This window comes from Actinia tenebrosa, unplaced genomic scaffold (genome assembly GCF_029948245.1).
Source record: "Actinia tenebrosa isolate PJP-AT-01 unplaced genomic scaffold, QUT_ActTen_1.0 PGA_scaffold5__44_contigs__length_20552954, whole genome shotgun sequence".
NCBI classification, from domain to species: domain Eukaryota; kingdom Metazoa; phylum Cnidaria; class Anthozoa; order Actiniaria; family Actiniidae; genus Actinia; species Actinia tenebrosa.
Genome location: NW_028292582.1, coordinates 875,528 through 893,799, shown reverse-complemented (window position 1 = coordinate 893,799; position 18,272 = coordinate 875,528). Strand labels below are relative to the sequence as shown.

Genomic DNA, 18,272 nt, shown 5'->3' with positions numbered 1-18,272 from the left:
GAAACTACTGTAGGGAATAACATGTGGTCTGAAATGGGAAAACATTACACGCCTGTTGCACATGTTGTTGGGTCAATGGGTGTGTTGGTCATGTTGTGGCAATTGTGTTATGGGGACGTTAATAATAACACCACACAAGTAACTTATTCAATGTTCTATTATTGGTATACATTAGACTGTTACATTACATACATTAGATTGGTATTACATTTATATAAATCCTAAGTATTCCTATTAATTCCTAAAAAAATATTCTATATTCTACATCTATGAGCTAATACGCCTAAACAAATGAATCCAAAATGACACATGGTCGAGTGTGTTACATGAAAACGAGGCATCCAGGGTCAAATGCAAAGAGATAATATGGTGTAAATGCAAAGTATAAACTTGTTCACTTGTTCTGTCTTCCCTTTCTTCTTACATTCACGCGACAATTTTGCAGCATTAATTTATAAGAAAATACTGTAAATTTGTAAATTTGGCCATGGATGCCTCATTTTCAACTGGCCGTGCACCATTTTGGATTTAGGTGTCATGTTTTAACCATGGTTGACCATGGTCTGACCATGGTCCTAACGCAGGGGTATGTTCCATTGTTCACACTACTCAAATTATAATCAGTTAACATAGAAATAAATCATTTACTGTACAAAGAGAACTCAGCTGTACTGGCTTCACATTATATTATAAGCTATGTTAACATATTTTCATGCAATATAATACAATATCTTGAACAAAGGCAGGTGTAAATGCAATGTATAAACACTTGTTCACTTGATCTGTCTTCCCTTTCTTCTTACATTCACCACAGGCTAACCACTCTAATAAATGAAGGAAATACTAAATGGTGTCTTGTCTTTGTCTTTTTATGCGCGTGCTATCAATTTTTTTGTCATCTCCCCTACCCCCCTTGGTAACAATTTTGTTTTTCTACTATACTAAGTATATTGCATAAAAAGACAAAGACAAGACACCATTTAGTATTTCCTTCATTTATTAGAGTATTTCCGTCCTTTGTTAGAGTGGTTAGCCTGTGGTATTACCATCCATTATTTTTAAAAATCTATTTCTGTGGTCTACGAAATTCTTTTGTGGCTTACTTGTTTTTCTGGCAACGAAATCTAAGCTCGTGATAAATAATACAGACTAACATATGTTATAGGGCTTTTAAGTCGTGACGTATTTCCGGATCCAATCACGCAAGAGATTGCTAATATCTTGCCACAACTTATTCCCAGGATTCATTCTCTACCTCCAACAATTAGACATACGAACAGAAAATCATGCTATGAAGAAAAAAACATATAAAAATGTCTGTAGAAGTAATTATTAAGTTGGACCCGGAAGTCGTTTTTCGTTATAATTACGTCACACTTAATAGCTCTATAGAAAAATGGTGCACATAGAAATATGATCTGGACAGGCGGTATATAGGCGCGTCCTTTGCCTTTTCAGTAAAACGCATTCTGCTAAAGCAGATTTCGTATGATTTTTATATACATGGCGTCGAATACTGTCGTATGGCGTTGTATGGCAACCACGACGTTTTCTAGACATTTTATTTGCGTTTTTTTTTTTTTCCTCCTCGCGCAACGTGATCCGTTGGGCGTATGAGGACCGCGTTCATCCCCCGAGCTTTTCACATTGAAACGAAAACTGCTGCATAATCAATCTAAGGAGATGTCTATAGATTATCTAAAAAAACTATCGAATAATCTCTATATGATCTCTATCAATAAATGTTTTTGTACTTGTTTTACTTGATATCACATAGCAAAGCCACTCCACGTAGTATCAAGTGATCTGGGTTCTGATTGGTGTTCAGGTCCACGCAGGAAGCATACGTCAGGTCTGTGCGTCGCTGCTTCTTATAAATAGGACAATGGTACAATCGATTGTCCCTTACCGCGGTAGAGTTGTTCGCATAATTATGAACCACAGGTATAGAGGAGAAGCGGACTTTAAATGCAGGTTCTATCAGCTTACAGCTTCGTCGAACCCTGATCCTGCTCCATCTAGACACAATCCATGCACGTAGACACCTTCAGTTGGGGGACTTGTGATATCATCTTTGAGAACCGTGTGACGTCATTGTGTAGGACTACGCAGTCTAGTGCCCAGTGTTTGTGCGCACGAGAGACTACTGTAAACACAACAGTAACATACAAAGATTAGAACTTGTCAGTGATTGAGTGAGTGAACGTCGAGCGAAATGTTTTACTGCTGGATGCCTACATTACTGACTACGTGAATAAGAGGAATTTGAATTATTTAGTTCCGATTCTGAATGGTTCATATAGTAATGAATAGGTAAATAGAGCTGCTACATAAGGACCTTGCTTGGTTGGTGGTGGGTAACTGGTGTGACAAATACTACTCTTGTGATATGATGTGATATGACTGAGTTAACTACATGATTGCGTGATTGTAATGATGTAACGTTAGGTGCCTTACCTTTCTCATGGTTGTCAAGTATTCCTGAGGATTAAAGAATCCAGTCATCTAAAACACATGGAAATCTAGGAATAGAAAATGTTTTAGAGGTGAGAATATAAATGGATGTACGAGAAGATGGATGATTATAGTAACTGACCTTTCCCCAGAGTTTTGCGCATTGTAGATACAGTCCAGGGAACTAAGTAAGGTCTGTAATTAGGATTATAGTACGAGAAAATGTTCAACAAAATTAACGCCATCAACAATCATTATGATCATCATGATCATCATAGTCATCTTTTAAAAATATCATAATCTTCACCATCACTATCATCATCAACATTATTATCATCACCATCACCCCCACCATCATCCTCAATATCATTATCACATTAACTGTCATCATCATCATTACTATCACCATCACATCACATCATCACTATCACATCATCACATTTTCACCATAACATCATTACCATCGCATCATCACCATCACATCACCATCACATCATCACCATCACAACATCACATTTTCACCATAACATCATTAACATCGCATCATCACCATCACATCATCACCATCACATTTTCACCATAACATCATTAACATCGCATCATCACCATCACATCACCATCACATCATCACCATCACATCATCACCATCACATCATCACTATCACAACCTCACATTTTCACCATAACATCATTAACATCGCATCATCACCATCACATCATCACCATCACATCATCACTATCACATCACATTTTCACCATAACATCATTAACATCGCATCATCACCATCACATCACCATCACATCATCACCATCACATCATCACCATAACATCATTAACATCGCATCATCACCATCACATCACCATCACATCATCACCATCACATCATCACTATCACATCATCACATTTTCACCATCACATCATCACCATCACATCATCACCATCACATTATCACTATCACATCATCACATTTTCACCATAACATCATTAACATCGCATCATCACCATCACATCACCATCACATCATCACCATCGCATCATCACTATCACAACATCACATTTTCACCATAACATCATTAACATCGCATCATCACCATCACATCACCATCACATCATCACCATCACATCATCACCATCACATTATCACCATCACATATCACCATTATCATCAACATCTATCATTCCTTACCTCACTGATAGTAATAGTGCTCTAGCTACACGTCGTTAGCATGAGATCGAAGAGCAAACTATAATTTATGTAACCGTAATTTGTGTAAATTATAATTCCTAACACAGTACAAACAATTTCTCGGTATAACTTTACACTACCCGGCCACTGAAATACTTAATTTTATCTCTTTCAACGCCAAGTTCCGTTCCTCAGTTATGTCGCAGTCGAAGCTTCAAAAGATCAACAGACCACATGAAAGTACTTGGGCAGAGCTTCATAAAGGCTTATTTCAATGCCATTCTGTTATTCGAATCTGATTAGTAAAGAAGTAGAAGATTACGTGAGAAACGTTGCACAATCATGTAGCTCAAGTGAAGGCTATTTTGTGCCATGCTTGATAGCAACGACAGCGTTTCTTGTTGGCAGAAAAAGTCTAGTTGTAAGAGCAGAACAATTGATGCCTCTAAATCTTTACAGTGTCGTTGTTGTGCCGCCGCCAACTACAGGCAAATCGATTGCCTTGAGCAAGTGTTGTATGGATCCATTGATAACAATAAGAAACAACATGGGCACTGGAAATTTTCTACTTGAACGGTGCACTTCATCTGCAATGATAAAAGTGCATTTCAGAGCAAAAGAAGGTGTTTGTTGCCTCGCCAGAAATTTATGACTTCTTAAACAAGCTCTAAAAGAATGACGAGGATCACGCAACTGGTGAAGTACAGTTGCTATGTGAGCTGTTTTCAGGAGAGCGCACGTCATACCGTTATGCCACGGAATGTCCCCGAGACATACCAGCCAACACTCCTAACTGTTGGATTGGACTTACTCAAGTTTTATCGTGTTATGTCAACTAGATCAAGGAAGTGGTTTGTTGGTTTGGTTTTAGAAAATATTGACAATAGCTTTCTCCATCATAAAGAGCTAATCATAGCATTTGTAACAACTCATCTATGTTATCATAACCGTTGTAATTTCCAAAACCTAATTTATAATATATTATACCATTCATCATTTAAATTTCAGTATATCAAAGCAGTATCAAGCATAGTAAGCCAGACCCCCTTCGGAAATACAGAAGACAAATTAAGACCGAGAAGCAGTACTTGACATTCAATATAATGCAAGTTTCTGTAGTACGCCAGCTTATGAGTCTGTTTAAAAACCCCAAATTTGATTTGAGGAAAGATCCAGATGTGTCTTTCAAGTGAGAACACAAAAAAGCAAGCGAACGCAAAAAAAACTCGCAAGAAAAGATTGAAGTAGCCAATCAGAAGATACTTCGCAGCATGAAGAGTCACAGCATGAAAAAAGAGATTTTATGTTAGATTAAAGCTGCTTAAAGTTCATAATGGAACTTTAAGCCACATGATAAAGCAGCTTAAACCTGCGTAAAGTTCAACTTTACGCACACATGCTTGTAGTTGCCATTAATCTTGTTTTAAGTTCAACTTTATGTGCTCTAATTTAAATTTGTCATAAATAGTGCATAAAGTGGTACATAAACATAAACATTGCATACAATGCTTTATTGCATATGAATGATACCTTCAAAATACCCAAAAGCATTATTTATTGTAAAAATTCCTTTTTATTGAAACTCTTGTTACAGTCCTTTATATTCTAAATTATTCAATGATGCATCTCTTAAGTAGAGTAAATAGTTATAATACATGTTTTTTCTGTTTGTTTTTTGTTTTTGTTTTTGTTTTTCTGTTTGTTCTTCTTTGACCAAAATAACTAAGAAAAGATTAAAATTCTAAAAATTACAGTCATTAACTCAATAACAATTATTAAATTTGAGCATACATTAAATAGCTAATGGATTTGCCAATACAGTAATTGTTCAGCCCATGAAACATGCATCAAATGTAAAAAAAAAACTATTTTAAAAATCAATTTCTATTTTCCTGGAAATATATAAACCTTCAAATAATGATGTTTCACTGACTGAAGGGCATGATATCTGACTGTAACTATAATTTAGTTAAACAGTCTTGGAACTGCACTAACTTCTAGCTTTTCAATGCCATTACGGTTGATAGTGCAAGAGGCAAAAGTGCTGAAAATTCTTTGAGCTGGCATGAATACCGCTGGGCCAGGAGGGTCAATTTCTTTACATCTCCAGACCTGTGTAGGTTTGCCATAGATTTTGGCTTCCTCGTCTTTCTTGTACCAAGAGATACATGCTAATGCAAACTGCCTGGTATTACCATCAATCGTTAAGCTGTGAAGGATGTAGAATTTAACTTGGCCTGGTCTTGCTAAAGAGGATGTGTTTATTGTACCATCATCATTGGCCCAGGAAGCAATAACCCTTGAGGATCGTAGACTTTTGCTATCTTTTTTGGAGCCAAATTTTTCGCTTCCAAGGTAAGCATATGCATATTTCCTTGCAATACTTGACAAAGAGTCAATGGTTAGATTGTCAGCATTAGCAAGTAGCTGCTTGTAACAACACAACAACAGACCTAAATCATCAGCATCTAAAGTCATGTATTGATAGGACTTTGGAAGGCTGACAAGTGTTAAATCATTCCAGTTCACATTTTTGTGATTATGACATGAAGCACATTCAGAAAAATACATAGCATTAATTGCACTGAATCCAGAGTTATCATCACTGTGAATCTGTTTAAAGAAAGGGAGGAAAGTTTCTTGAAATTCACATGGCATTGTAGTATTCCATACAAATCTTCCGACAATGAGCTTCCTCATTAGCTGTACCTCAATGGACCTTCCATTCATAGGTGTTGCACCCAATATTCCATTGAAGCGTTCAAAGCTGAAACACCAAAATGCATGTACGGGTCCATAGTCCAATACACACTCCTTTAAATGACAGTGGACGCGCATGCTTGGGGTGACCTTTTCTTTGCCATACACCTGCTGAAACTGTTTTCCAAACTTGAGGAAAAGACCACATGCTATTGTAATATCCAATTCAGATATAACATGTCGAGACATATACTGGCATGCAAGAACAAATGTTTGCCAGCACCTTAAATGTGCTTCTGGAAGCAATCCATTCAAACAGTACATTGAGTAAATGAGAGTCCAATGTTTCCATTGCGATGCTGTATAGCAACCATAATTTGATGAAATTTTGTTAGGCAATGAAAATAATTTCATTACAATCCCCCACCTCAGTTTTTAGCCCCAAAACCAATGTCACAAATTTTCCCAACCCCAGGGAGAATACCTGGATCCAATCCTCCTATATTCTTCCACCCATCACACTGGTCAGCCTGCGGGTGGACCCCACGGGGAAGCTGCTGATAGGTGCATTATATCTTAGACTCAATACCAATCAATTCAAGGAACATTTCACAATAAAAATATTCACTTCCTATATTTAGAATTAATATACTTAAAGTACTGAACTAGGGTTTTTAATTAATTAACTTAACTTATTTGATTAATTTATTTTTATTTTTATTTTTATTTTTATTTCTCAATATCATTTCCACATATTATGTATTTTACTATTAGCTTAATGGCAAACCCTTTGCTGATTAAATTATATAAATAGATAAAAAAATATACAGAGGTTTTGATGACTAACGTAATTTTTTTGTTTGTTTGTTTTTGTTTTTAGAAATTGCAAAGAAGACTTGATATGTTAGAAAATGTGAATTGTGGACAAGAAAAAAAAGAAAAGTATAGAGAAGTTTTGACTTTAGAGTATACGAGCTCAGACGAGAGTGATATTTCTGAAGATGAAGATGAAAAGCGCCAACTGAAATCTTATCTTACGAAAAAGTTTCCATGGGAAAGGACTTGTTTAAGAAAAACGAAAGAGCTGCTTGACCAGAAATATCTAGATGGTCTCCCTATGAGATCTAGGCGTAGCATGCTGCCAAGACGGAAGCACACAATGTTCTCAACTAGGCCAATCCCCAACAACCCCCAAGAATGGGCAGTGCGTCAGGTTGTACCCAACATTAGTACTTCCACTCCATTGTAAGACTTTTTTTTATATGTTCAACTGCTGGTTACTTTATATGTTTTAAGTTTATACATTTATAACATATTATGATGATTTTTGGATATTTCAAAAGCAATATCACTTTTTTTCAAACAGTGATGGCAACAAATATTAGTTAGATATAGAAATTACAGCAGTGTTTGTGAAAATTAGATTTTGTATTTAAGTTGTTCAAGTACAATATAGAGGCTTTGCACCATCAAGTGATGGCAGCCATGACACGAGGCACAACAACAAAGTCGTTCTTCACTGAAAAACTTTAATTATTTCTTATATGAGTATAATATTAGACCAGATTCATTTGTTCCTGCCTTCTGTTTTGGTGCTAGCATCTTTTATTTCAGTCTAGCATTGTAGATTATCTACAGTAACCATAAAATTTTATTTTCTATTTAAATTTTGGCAAAGTACATCAAAAATATGATCATGCAAATGATCATTGAATTAAAAGCCTTATACTAAACTTAGTCACATGTCTTACTGTAAAATGGTGAAAGAAAATATTTGCGAGATCTCTGTAACGATCTGTTGTATGTTTTGATTAACTTTTGATTGAAAAATAGATTAAAAAATTCTTAAATTAACAAGGTTGTTAAGTTGTTTATTATAATCGTTTGGTTCGAAGAGACCGGGTGAACAACGATTGGGAACAAAAACGTAACGGGGTGTGGGGGCATTGAATAGCTGATGGTGATCATATCCAGTTAAAATTTGAATATACTTAAAATGATATACAAATCATCCACCTTTACAGTAAGTTACTAAAGTGGTTTGTTCTTAGATTTTAAGTTACTTTAAGAGACAATTACGATAGCATTAGGCACCTTTATGAAGACTTTAAGCTATCATTTACGACAGCTTAAAGTCTCTTCATAGTGCATTAAGTCTTTGCGTAAAGCTGACTCAAAGCCGAACTTTACATAACGTAATGTTGTCTTAAAGGAGTGTACAACCTTTCTTTATGCAAGCTTTATGCTACCAATAAGCTTCATTAAATCACATTTTTCATGCTGTGCATAAAGGCAATTACAAGGAATGTATGGAATTCATTCACAAGAAACCTTTTATAATCTATAACCTGTTTGACCGAAGGAAAACATAGACTTTTGGACTTTTTTCTCCACAAGTTGTTAGTGAATAACCACTAAGTATTTGTAAAACACTAGACAAATAAAACTATAAGTACATTAAATTTTATCCAGTTTTGAAATAATCCTTCCATACAAATCTCTCTATTGGACGGCCATTTTTAAAGGGCCAGAAAAAGTATGAATAATTAGATTGTCCGCCATGTTGTCCCTGATTTCTGGTAATGACATTTATAAAAACAATCAAAGAAGACATTAAAAAAAGTTCGAAACCAGAGAAAAAGGATTTTTATTGTTGGTCCCAAAAACTTTCTGCCATTCTGAAAAAATAATACCTGGTTTACAATAAGTGGTGAGCAAGAAGTGATAAGAGATCTCAATTTTATCATGCCTTTGCTAGCCTGTATATGTATTTGCACATATACATAGTCGCAACAAAATTATTAATTTAAATCACACAGTCCGTGGAAGAGGGCATAGATTTGCGGGTGCCATCAATGAAATAAAAGGGACAGTAAAGGTAACAGACAGACGCAAAGATATGCAGGAAGAACTCGACATTATCGATTTTGTAAAGCTTGCTGATAAACAAACGCAAATGTTCGCAAACGACAGGACTTTTGGAAGGCATCCATCAGCATTCTTTTAATTACGGTGTTTGGAGGTGTGTATGGTGCTGTAGATCTTTTAGAGAGGTTTGTAAATTCTCTCAAATCCATTGGACTTGCGGAGTACGATAAGTCTATTACGCAATCAGTGCAAAGAGAACTTTTAACAAAGTTGTGTCTGCGATCTCGATAGAGAACTCAAGAATAAGATGAAAGGCTTCGTTAAGTCTTGTAGAAGGAAGTCCTGATTGTAGGTATAAAATGTTATATGCTAAATATTGTAGTCTAGTGATATCTTTATACCTTTTTAGTACTGGATTGGCCTAATAATTCTTTAGTGCTGAAAAAACATCAATTATTTACCTCTAGGCACCTCTAACACTGTTGTGTGTCAGAATGTACCAATCGTTCTGCCAATACTAAGTTTTAAGACACCATAAAATTCCGAGGGACTCAAAGGTTTAAAAAACGTTAATTTCTCACTTGCGAAGAGATAACCTTCCCACATTGGAGAACTGCTAAAAGGGAAGCGATCACTTCCAAAGAGACTGTTTCCAAACAGACTTAAGGAAACCGTTCACTGGAGAATGAGGAAGAAGGCTTTGAAGTCGCTGTCGATTGTTTAAAATCCAAAGATATAATTATGCATGCATTCGTGCTTTTCACACGGATGAATTTCACGATTGTTCTTCTGTCCGTGCATCAAATGCTAATTACTTGTCACACTAGATTGATAGTAAACTGGTGAGTTTGACCCGTAGGCTTTGGCAAAGTTATGGCAAGCCGATTGTAGCAATATTCAAAACAATACATTCAATATTCAAAACAATTCATTCAATATTCAAAACAATTCATTCAATATATTCAAAACAATCATTCAACTTCAAAACAATCATTCAAAGCACATTTTCATGTGCACCGGGTGTTAGGATTTATCTGAAATTCCAGCCATAATACCTTCGAATGTTAAGCTTGGGTTATTCAATTAGCGTTTCATACGGAACTCTTGAATTCAGAGAAATTTGGAAAATGGGATTTTTTGGGAACAAGATGGCAAGTCTCTCTTAATTGTGTATTATTACAGTGGCAAATTCTTTGGCCAGCATCGTAGCATTTAAAAATAATAATTTTGAAATTGGCGACAATTATATTCGCTTTGAGGAGAATATATCTAAGACCTATAATTGGTGTCTAAAAGATTTAAAATATGAGCCTCAGGTAGTAAAGCACATGTGCCATGCCATAGGTGAAACACACAAAGCCATGTTTAGCAGAGTACTATTGCCTGTATATAGGGCAATATCGGAAGTATCGGAAAGAGTATTAGTGCCTTTTATTTAGTCCAAATGTGCATAAATTGGATTTCGATAGGTCACCAATGGGTACAAATCCCCTCAATCGCGAAACATGATTAAGCCTCCAGGAGTTCCACTTTTAAGACAGCACATTCTTTTTTCTTTACGGCATTGAATTTGTAGGTAGCTCTAATGAAGAAGCAGCTTCTAACGAATCTCCTCAAAAATGTTTGTAAAATGTTCCTTTTTCTTTTGGGAACATTTCCAATTGTACTTTAAATATTAATTACCAACAAAAGTAGTCGTTTAAGAATTTGCTAATTGAAAATGTTCAAAAAAATAAATAAATAAAAGGTTAACTAATTAAAGAATATTTCCAAATTTAATTTTATAGGGCAAACAAAAACATAAATTTGCAAATATAAGTACACTCGTAGTAGTTATTTTCAAAATATCAATAAGTAAAAGTTATTTTCTGTTATTTGCTTGTTTTTATTGTGTTATTTAATATACGTAGAGCAGTTGTATAGATAGAAGTATAAAAAGTAAGTAATTAAGGGGAGAGCTGATTGACGGCACCCATTTCATAGAGTGCCTGTCCGAGACATCTGCCGCCAATGTTGATGTCATGTCTGGCAACTGGGGCGGCCCCCTGGCAACCTCCGTCGTGAAAAATTACGACTGGGGTGTCATCTGCCATGCCAGTGCAAATGTTTTGAAGAACACAAAGAGCAGTTATAGTCGTCGGGATCGTTTTAACTTCCTCAATTATACAACTTGCAAGACAATGCCATCTTCCTTTTAATTTTCCAAATCCCTGCTCTACAACTACACGTAAAGCGATTGAACGAGCGGTTAAGGTATACGACTTCATGAGCCGGGTTGTCTCCAACCTGTACGCAGGGTCCAATAAGGGTAGTGGCTTGATAGTTTTGTCATTGACTACCTTTGTGGGGGTACAAAGTACCTTTCCAGTGTCGATAAAGAGAGTTCATGCATAGCATTCTTGCATTCTGAATACTTCCAGGATACCCAGTACTCACATGGATAAACTTCCCCTCGCTATTCACGACTTCTTGAAGAAGCAGCATGCTTGGATAGCCTTTCCTCCAAATGTTATCCTTGCAGTTGACTGTTTGGGCCTTTATCTCAATGTGACTGCCTTCCACTGCCCCGACGATTTGAGGAAAAAGCCCCATCTCTTCAAAACCTTCAATCGCTTCACGGGAATCATCTTCATTGGTTGGAAATTTATTTAATTGTGCAGCTTTTCTTCTTAAAATAGCACAGAATTCTCTTTTAATGATATTACTTGTTGACTTTGGAAGACCATAACTCACGCCAGAAAAAAGGTAAGAGTTCCCAGTAGCTAGTCTCGTCAGGCTTTTGCAACACGCTTTTCATCTAGAATAAAGCGTATGTCATTTGGGAAGATCTGGGCCTAAAATATGACCAAAACGTTCAAGAGTCTTCTTATTTACTTTTAGATTCTCTTTCCACATATCATTTGGAAGTCTACTAGCTAGAAGATCGTCGAAAAAGTATTGCAGATTATTCCAAGACAACGATCTTCGAGCAGTTGGCAGATCATTGCAGGATGTTGAAGACCTCTCTTTAAAGAGATTTATCACTACACTGCACTTGTTAAACGTGAGTAACATAGATTATTACAACGTAATCTTCCATGTTAGTTAACCAATGACACAGATGTAACTAGAATCTGCCATTCCTTGGAACGAATGTCAAGTGTCCAGGTTGGCTATCACATAGCAAAAGAAGATATCAAAACGACATGTAAGTTTAAATCAACCTATCTTAATCAGTCATGAGCAAGAAATTTCTGCACAATAGGCTGCTGCTCTGTTCCTCTCAATAAACTTTACACCTTAAGTTAAATATGGTTAGCTATAACTCACGAATATTATTAAGAGCTAACAATTGAAACCCTTTTTACGTTTTCAAAGGTGATGGACTTCTTCACGACGTGGTATCCCCTATTGATATTGGCCAAGGGTCAAGATTTGACCAAGTGTTAGATGGGAACCTGGTACAAGGAGAGGATATGATCAACGTATGGTTCAGCTGTGTAGCTACAAGAGTCAGTGGGTCCTGGATCTGTCAAGACCAACTAATGGTAAATAGATACTATTGTTTTGTAGGCGTAGTAATTAATCCAACCTTGGGCAAGTGAAATGGCGCAATAACTAAAATGTAATTATACATCACTGTTTTGTCTTGTGTGTGTAATTAGCGTTATTTAGTACTTATTGACGTCAAGGTTTGTTTACATCGGCTAAAATGATGGAAACAATTTGAGCTTATTTTCCATTATTTGTGATATTTAGTGTAATATTTAGTTGTTCTTACTTTCACCATCTCAGTGACCATGATCACTGGCACTAAAATTGTTTGTTTTGATATTACATCATTATGCTAGTGTGCTAACAGTTTTAATGATGGCATGCTACCTCTTTTTTAAATTATCTAATAACTCATTTTAGATAGCCGCATGAATATATTTCTTTTATTATTTCACTTTAAGAAATAGCATTTCCATAATAACCAATCAAAAGTGACACTACCTATGCTTATGTGAAGATGATGTCTTTAGAGAAACCGTGAGGAAAGTCCATGAAGCAGCAGCAACGAAACGCACTGAAGATGAAGATTTATCGATAGGCGAAGGCACGGAAACCGACAATGAGGAGGAAATGACTGAAGGGCCAGAAACTGAGGAAACTCAGGAGATGAAAGACAGATATATTAAAAACGTAGAAGAGTTGTATGATCATGATTATGTTTTTGCAGTTGTGTGTGTTTGAAAGCGATATGACAAAACACGCTGTTATAAAAAATTTGGGATATCCAAGTAAAACCCAAAATAATTTCAACGAAAGAAAAAGAATAAAGAAATGCAAATTATCACATTGTTTGTGCGGCACAAACGATTAATCAGCTGGAACTTCTGTAAAGTAGAATTTTTTGTGGCCCTTTTTAAATTTATAAAGTTCTATTTCTAGAGTCTTGTTCGAAAACATGGCCACTTGCAATCAGTTATCGGTATTTTTTCATGGTTTCCTTTTTACACTTTTTTTTCATGGATATTGAACTTGGTGATTGTCATAAAAAATAGATTAAAGAAAGCATTGGATAAACATGGCCACGTGCAATCAGCTATCAGTATATTCTATGTATTAGTTTGCAGCGGTATATAATTCATATCATATATCATTCAAATGATAGCCTTTTATGGAAAGTGCCCCTATTCTTGGCTTTTACCCATGTGACACCGGTCTTGACAACGGTTACTATCCGCCATCTTTGTGCCCCTCGATAGTAAACAAACAGACGCCAACAGACAGATATGTGTGAACTTTTCACTGAACATAGTGCATTGTATCATAGTTGGTTGCGGTTCAAAGAGCGGTAAGAAAAAAGTTTCCTTTTCTTCAATACCTAAAGTGATATTAAATCAAGGCGAAGAGCACGAAGAATTGACACGAGAGTGGAGAAGGCTTTGGATTTCGGCCATCAGTCGAAGCGATACTGACGCAAAGAGGGTTCTTGAAACCGAACGTGTCTGTGGTCTTCACTTTGTCTCTGGAAAGCCTGCAAAAGTCTGGGACAAATATAATATTGATTGGGTGCCAACTATTAACCTTGGCAAAAAGGAAAGTCAGGAAGAAGATCTGAAGGAAGCAGCGAAAGCTAAGACAGAACGAGCTGAAAGGGAAAGAGAGAGCAGGAAGCGAATCATAGAACAGCAGCAACTTGGAGTCCAGAGGAAAAAGAAGGACTTGAATCAAACTGGGATGCTGTCCAAGATATAGAGTTTTCTACCGAAACACAGAGTAATTCATGTTTTAATATTGAGCCTTCTTGCAGCAGTGCGAATGATGAGCGTGAAGAAATACTCAACAAGAGCACCCAGACACCCGTAGTGACTTTCAAGGACGAGTCAACACAGATGGACTTAGACTTAACTTATTGTGAAGGATCACAGAACGCTGACACACAGACAGATGAATTTGAATGTTTTTAAAATCTGCATATCAAGCTCCGGACAGAGAATTCTTTGATACACCTAATAAAGTTCGATTTTACACAGGACTACCTTCCTATGAAGTCCTGATGGTGGTGTTTGAGCATGTCGCGCCACATGTTCAACGGAAATCTACAGTTCTTAATAGATTTTAAGAATTTGTGCTGGTACTGATGAAGCTGAGACTAAACGTTCCCTTTCAAGACCTAGCGTATCGTTTTGTGGTGTCCCTGTCAAGTGTATCAAGAATATTTACCTCTTGGATATTGGCAATGGATTCTAGGTTGTCCTGCTTTATCTATTGGCCTGAAAGGGAACAGTTGTGGAAAACTATGCCAATGTGCTTTCAATATACATTTGGGTGCAAAGTAACTGTCATGATCGATTGTTTTGAAGTTTTTATTGAAAAACCAACAAATCTTATGGCCAGTACTCAAACATTCTCATCTTATAAGCACAACAACACCATAAAGATCCTTATTGGTATCACTCCCCAAGGTACAATTTGCTTTGTTTCTGAAGCTTGGGGTGGCCGCACCTCAGATAAATATTTAACTGAGCATTGTGGATTCTTAGATAAGTTGACCCCAGGGGATACAGTCATGGCTGATCGGGGATTTACCATCACAGAAAGTGTTGGTTTAAAGCATGGAAAGCTGGTAATTCCAGCATTTACCAAAGGGAAAGCCCAGTTAGATCCCATTGACGTTGAACATTCAAGGGGGATAGCCAGTGTTAGGATACAGGTCGAAAGAGTGATTAGTCTACTGCGGCGAAAATACATTATTCTGGAAGGAACACTGCCCACAAACTTTGTAAGCAGCAACCAGAATGGGTCACCTGAATTCCAGGTACCAAATGTTGCATTTTAAGGGTTTGCTCTGCACTTGTTAATTTTTGTCCTTCCATAGTACCATTTTAGTAGTACATTTTTCATAAAAAGCAGGGGTGGTAACAATGTTTAAAGTTTTTTCTATAACATTATACCAGGAGAAATCATTATTACATTGCGACAGGCACAAAACCCTAAAATCACAATTATTATTTCACTAGAAATAAAGCAACAATTTTATTCACGTTCTTCAACAAGTCCAAATATGGAGGGGACAAACAATCTTAAAAATTAAATTTTGATATGAAAAAGGGAATGAAGGAAAAAGAAAGTGAAAATAACTCTTTACCTATGGCCTATTTTTTCATCTGAGATTATGTACTAAAAAGATAACTGTGGCTAATACATGAATACTGATTTTGATTCAACTAACAATTTTTTAGCCAGAGAGAAATTGAAATATATTATGCCAAAGGTAAACAGAGGTCTAATAATATTCAATAGCAACTGAAATGTTTATTAATTAATTTTATTGCTCTATGTTTGACTCATTTTCATGTTACTGTTTCTTCCCTAATACACCATTTCCTTGACCATGGGTTCCTGCTTATTTTAATATTGTCACTAGATTTCATAATAAGAGATGTAGATTGAATCTCGAAAGAAAAGATTTTAATATGTTGGTGTATTTCTCAAAGCAGAATTTATCTGTTTTGACTGAGCCTAAAGTAAGAAGCTGATAATGCTGGACAGTTCAGACACAAACATTTTAACATCTTATTTACTGAGTTCCAATGAAAAGATGTCTGATTTAAATCACTTAAATGAAGTATTTATTTTGATTATCAGCTTTTTGCTTTTGGTTATTTATTAAAAATTATCTTGTAGTGACAATCGACACCCAACTGTTGTTCAGAATTATTGTTTGAACAACTTTAGTTAAAGTGTTATTATTGATATAAATATTTCGGGATACCTGTGTCGCGCCTGCTGACACTTATGATCAGCGGTCTTGCTCTCCAAGCCGCCATGTTTAGTTGACTCGTGTAAGCATGAGGTTTATGCTGATTAAAGCCTTACAACACGGCAAATGTCTTATGTTACTTTACTACAATTTAATCAGCATAAACCAGGGATAAAGTTCTACGGCCTGAGAGATTCCATGCAGATCCAAGCTCGGCTGGAGCATCAAAATCGTGGATTCACTGGCGTCGAACTTTCGAAAACTTTCTCGCCGTTTTGTTTGAAGAAGGCCTCGATAAATTTAGAGTTCTTACAAATTTTATCTCGCCTACAGTGTTCGGATATGTGGAAGAATGTACCGACTACGAGTCTGCGATCGAAACTCTTCAGAATATTTATGTTAAACCGACCAACGAAATCTACGCGAGACACCTACTGGCTACTAGACGTCAGCAGACGGGTGAAAGCCTGGACGAGTATCTACAGGCTCTGAAAACTCTCAGCAAGGAATGTAACTTCCAACCAGTCAACGCTACCAAGTATTGTGAGGAATACATACGGGATGCCTTCATTTCGGGATTGCATTCTAACCAGATCCATCAAAGGTTGCTAGAAAACAAAACCTTGGATTTGAAAACCATGTTTGACCAAGCCAGGGCACTCGACTCTGCTATGCGCAGCTCAGAAAGTTACTTTGCCCCTCAACCTGTCACTGCTGTAGCAGCAGCACCAGATCCAATGTGTTTCTTCTGTGGAAATTCTAGACACCCTCGTTCTAAGTGTCCGGCTAGAGATGCAACTTGCAATAAATGCCAAAAGAAGGGACACTTTGCTAAAGTCTGTCGAGGAAAAGCCTCTAAACCCAGCGAAGTTTCAGCTGCTCTCTGGTCACCTACTCTTGCCACTGTAGGAACTCCTCCAGCTCTTAAAAGGTCAACTGCTACTGTTGTTGTCAACAAGGACTGGAGAGTGCAAGCACTCTTCGATAGTGGTAGCAGTGAGAGCTACATACATCCAAGCCTAGTTGAAGTAGCAGCTATCTCTGTTAACCCTGCGATCAGCCAGGTCTCCATGGCAACGTCCTCGTTAAGCACAAAGACCCAGGGCTCTTGTTCTGTAACTATTAACTACCAAGGACAAACTTATAAGGACTTTCGTCTGTCAATTATGCCAGGACTATGCTCGGATCTGATTTTAGGACTCGATTTCCAGTCTCAACATGATAGTGTCACGTTCAAGTATGGTGGGACAAAACCACCGCTGTCTGTATGCAGTCTCACGACACTGAACATTGAACCACCATCTCCATTTGCAAACCTCACGGCTGACTGCCATCTGATCACTACGAGGTCTCGGCGATACAGCAAGGATGACCTGACCTTCATTGGCCATGAAGTAGATCGGCTGCTTAAGGAAGGCATTATTGAGCCAAGCCAGTCCCCTTGGCGGGCCCAAGTAGTTGTCACAAAAGATGAGAACCACAAGAAGCGCCTGGCGATTGATTACTCGCAAACAATCAATCGATTCACCCAGCTTGATGCATTTCCCCTGCCACAGATCAGCGATATAGTCAACGAAATAGCTCAGTACAAGGTCTTCAGTACCCTTGACCTCCAAAGTGCATACCATCAAATACCCCTAAAAGAAGATGACAAGCTTTACACTGTCTTTGAAGCTAACGGAGGACTTTAACAGTTCACTTGGCTTCCTTTCGGTGTAACCAATGGCGTAGCGTGCTTCCAAAGAGAGATGGTAACATTTGTTGAAGATAATCACCTCAAAGCTGTTTTTCCATATATCGACAACATAATCATCTGTGGAAGAGACCAAGT

At 37.0% G+C, this 18,272-nt stretch overlaps 1 protein-coding gene and 1 long non-coding RNA gene across 3 annotated transcripts in view; both read right to left on the bottom strand.

Moving 5' to 3' along the window:
- Positions 1-197: 197 nt before the first annotated feature.
- The window catches only part of LOC116294219 (uncharacterized), a 32,954-nt gene continuing 14,879 nt past the window's right edge, over positions 198-18,272 (bottom strand). The window contains exons 2-4 of one of the 2 annotated variants that reach the window (XR_016121414.1): positions 2,597-4,229; positions 2,458-2,522; positions 198-2,146 (exon numbers count right to left, since the gene is read on the bottom strand). This is a non-coding gene — a long non-coding RNA (uncharacterized LOC116294219). The remainder of the gene's footprint in view (positions 2,147-2,457; positions 2,523-2,596; positions 4,230-18,272) is intronic. The other variant, XR_016121415.1, reaches the window with a different exon arrangement.
- LOC148906249 (uncharacterized) lies at positions 5,495-6,969 on the bottom strand. Its single transcript, XM_089038360.1, has one exon. The coding sequence runs from the start codon at positions 6,754-6,756 to the stop codon at positions 5,608-5,610; it is 1,149 nt and encodes a 382-aa protein (XP_088894486.1). The 5' UTR covers positions 6,757-6,969; the 3' UTR covers positions 5,495-5,607.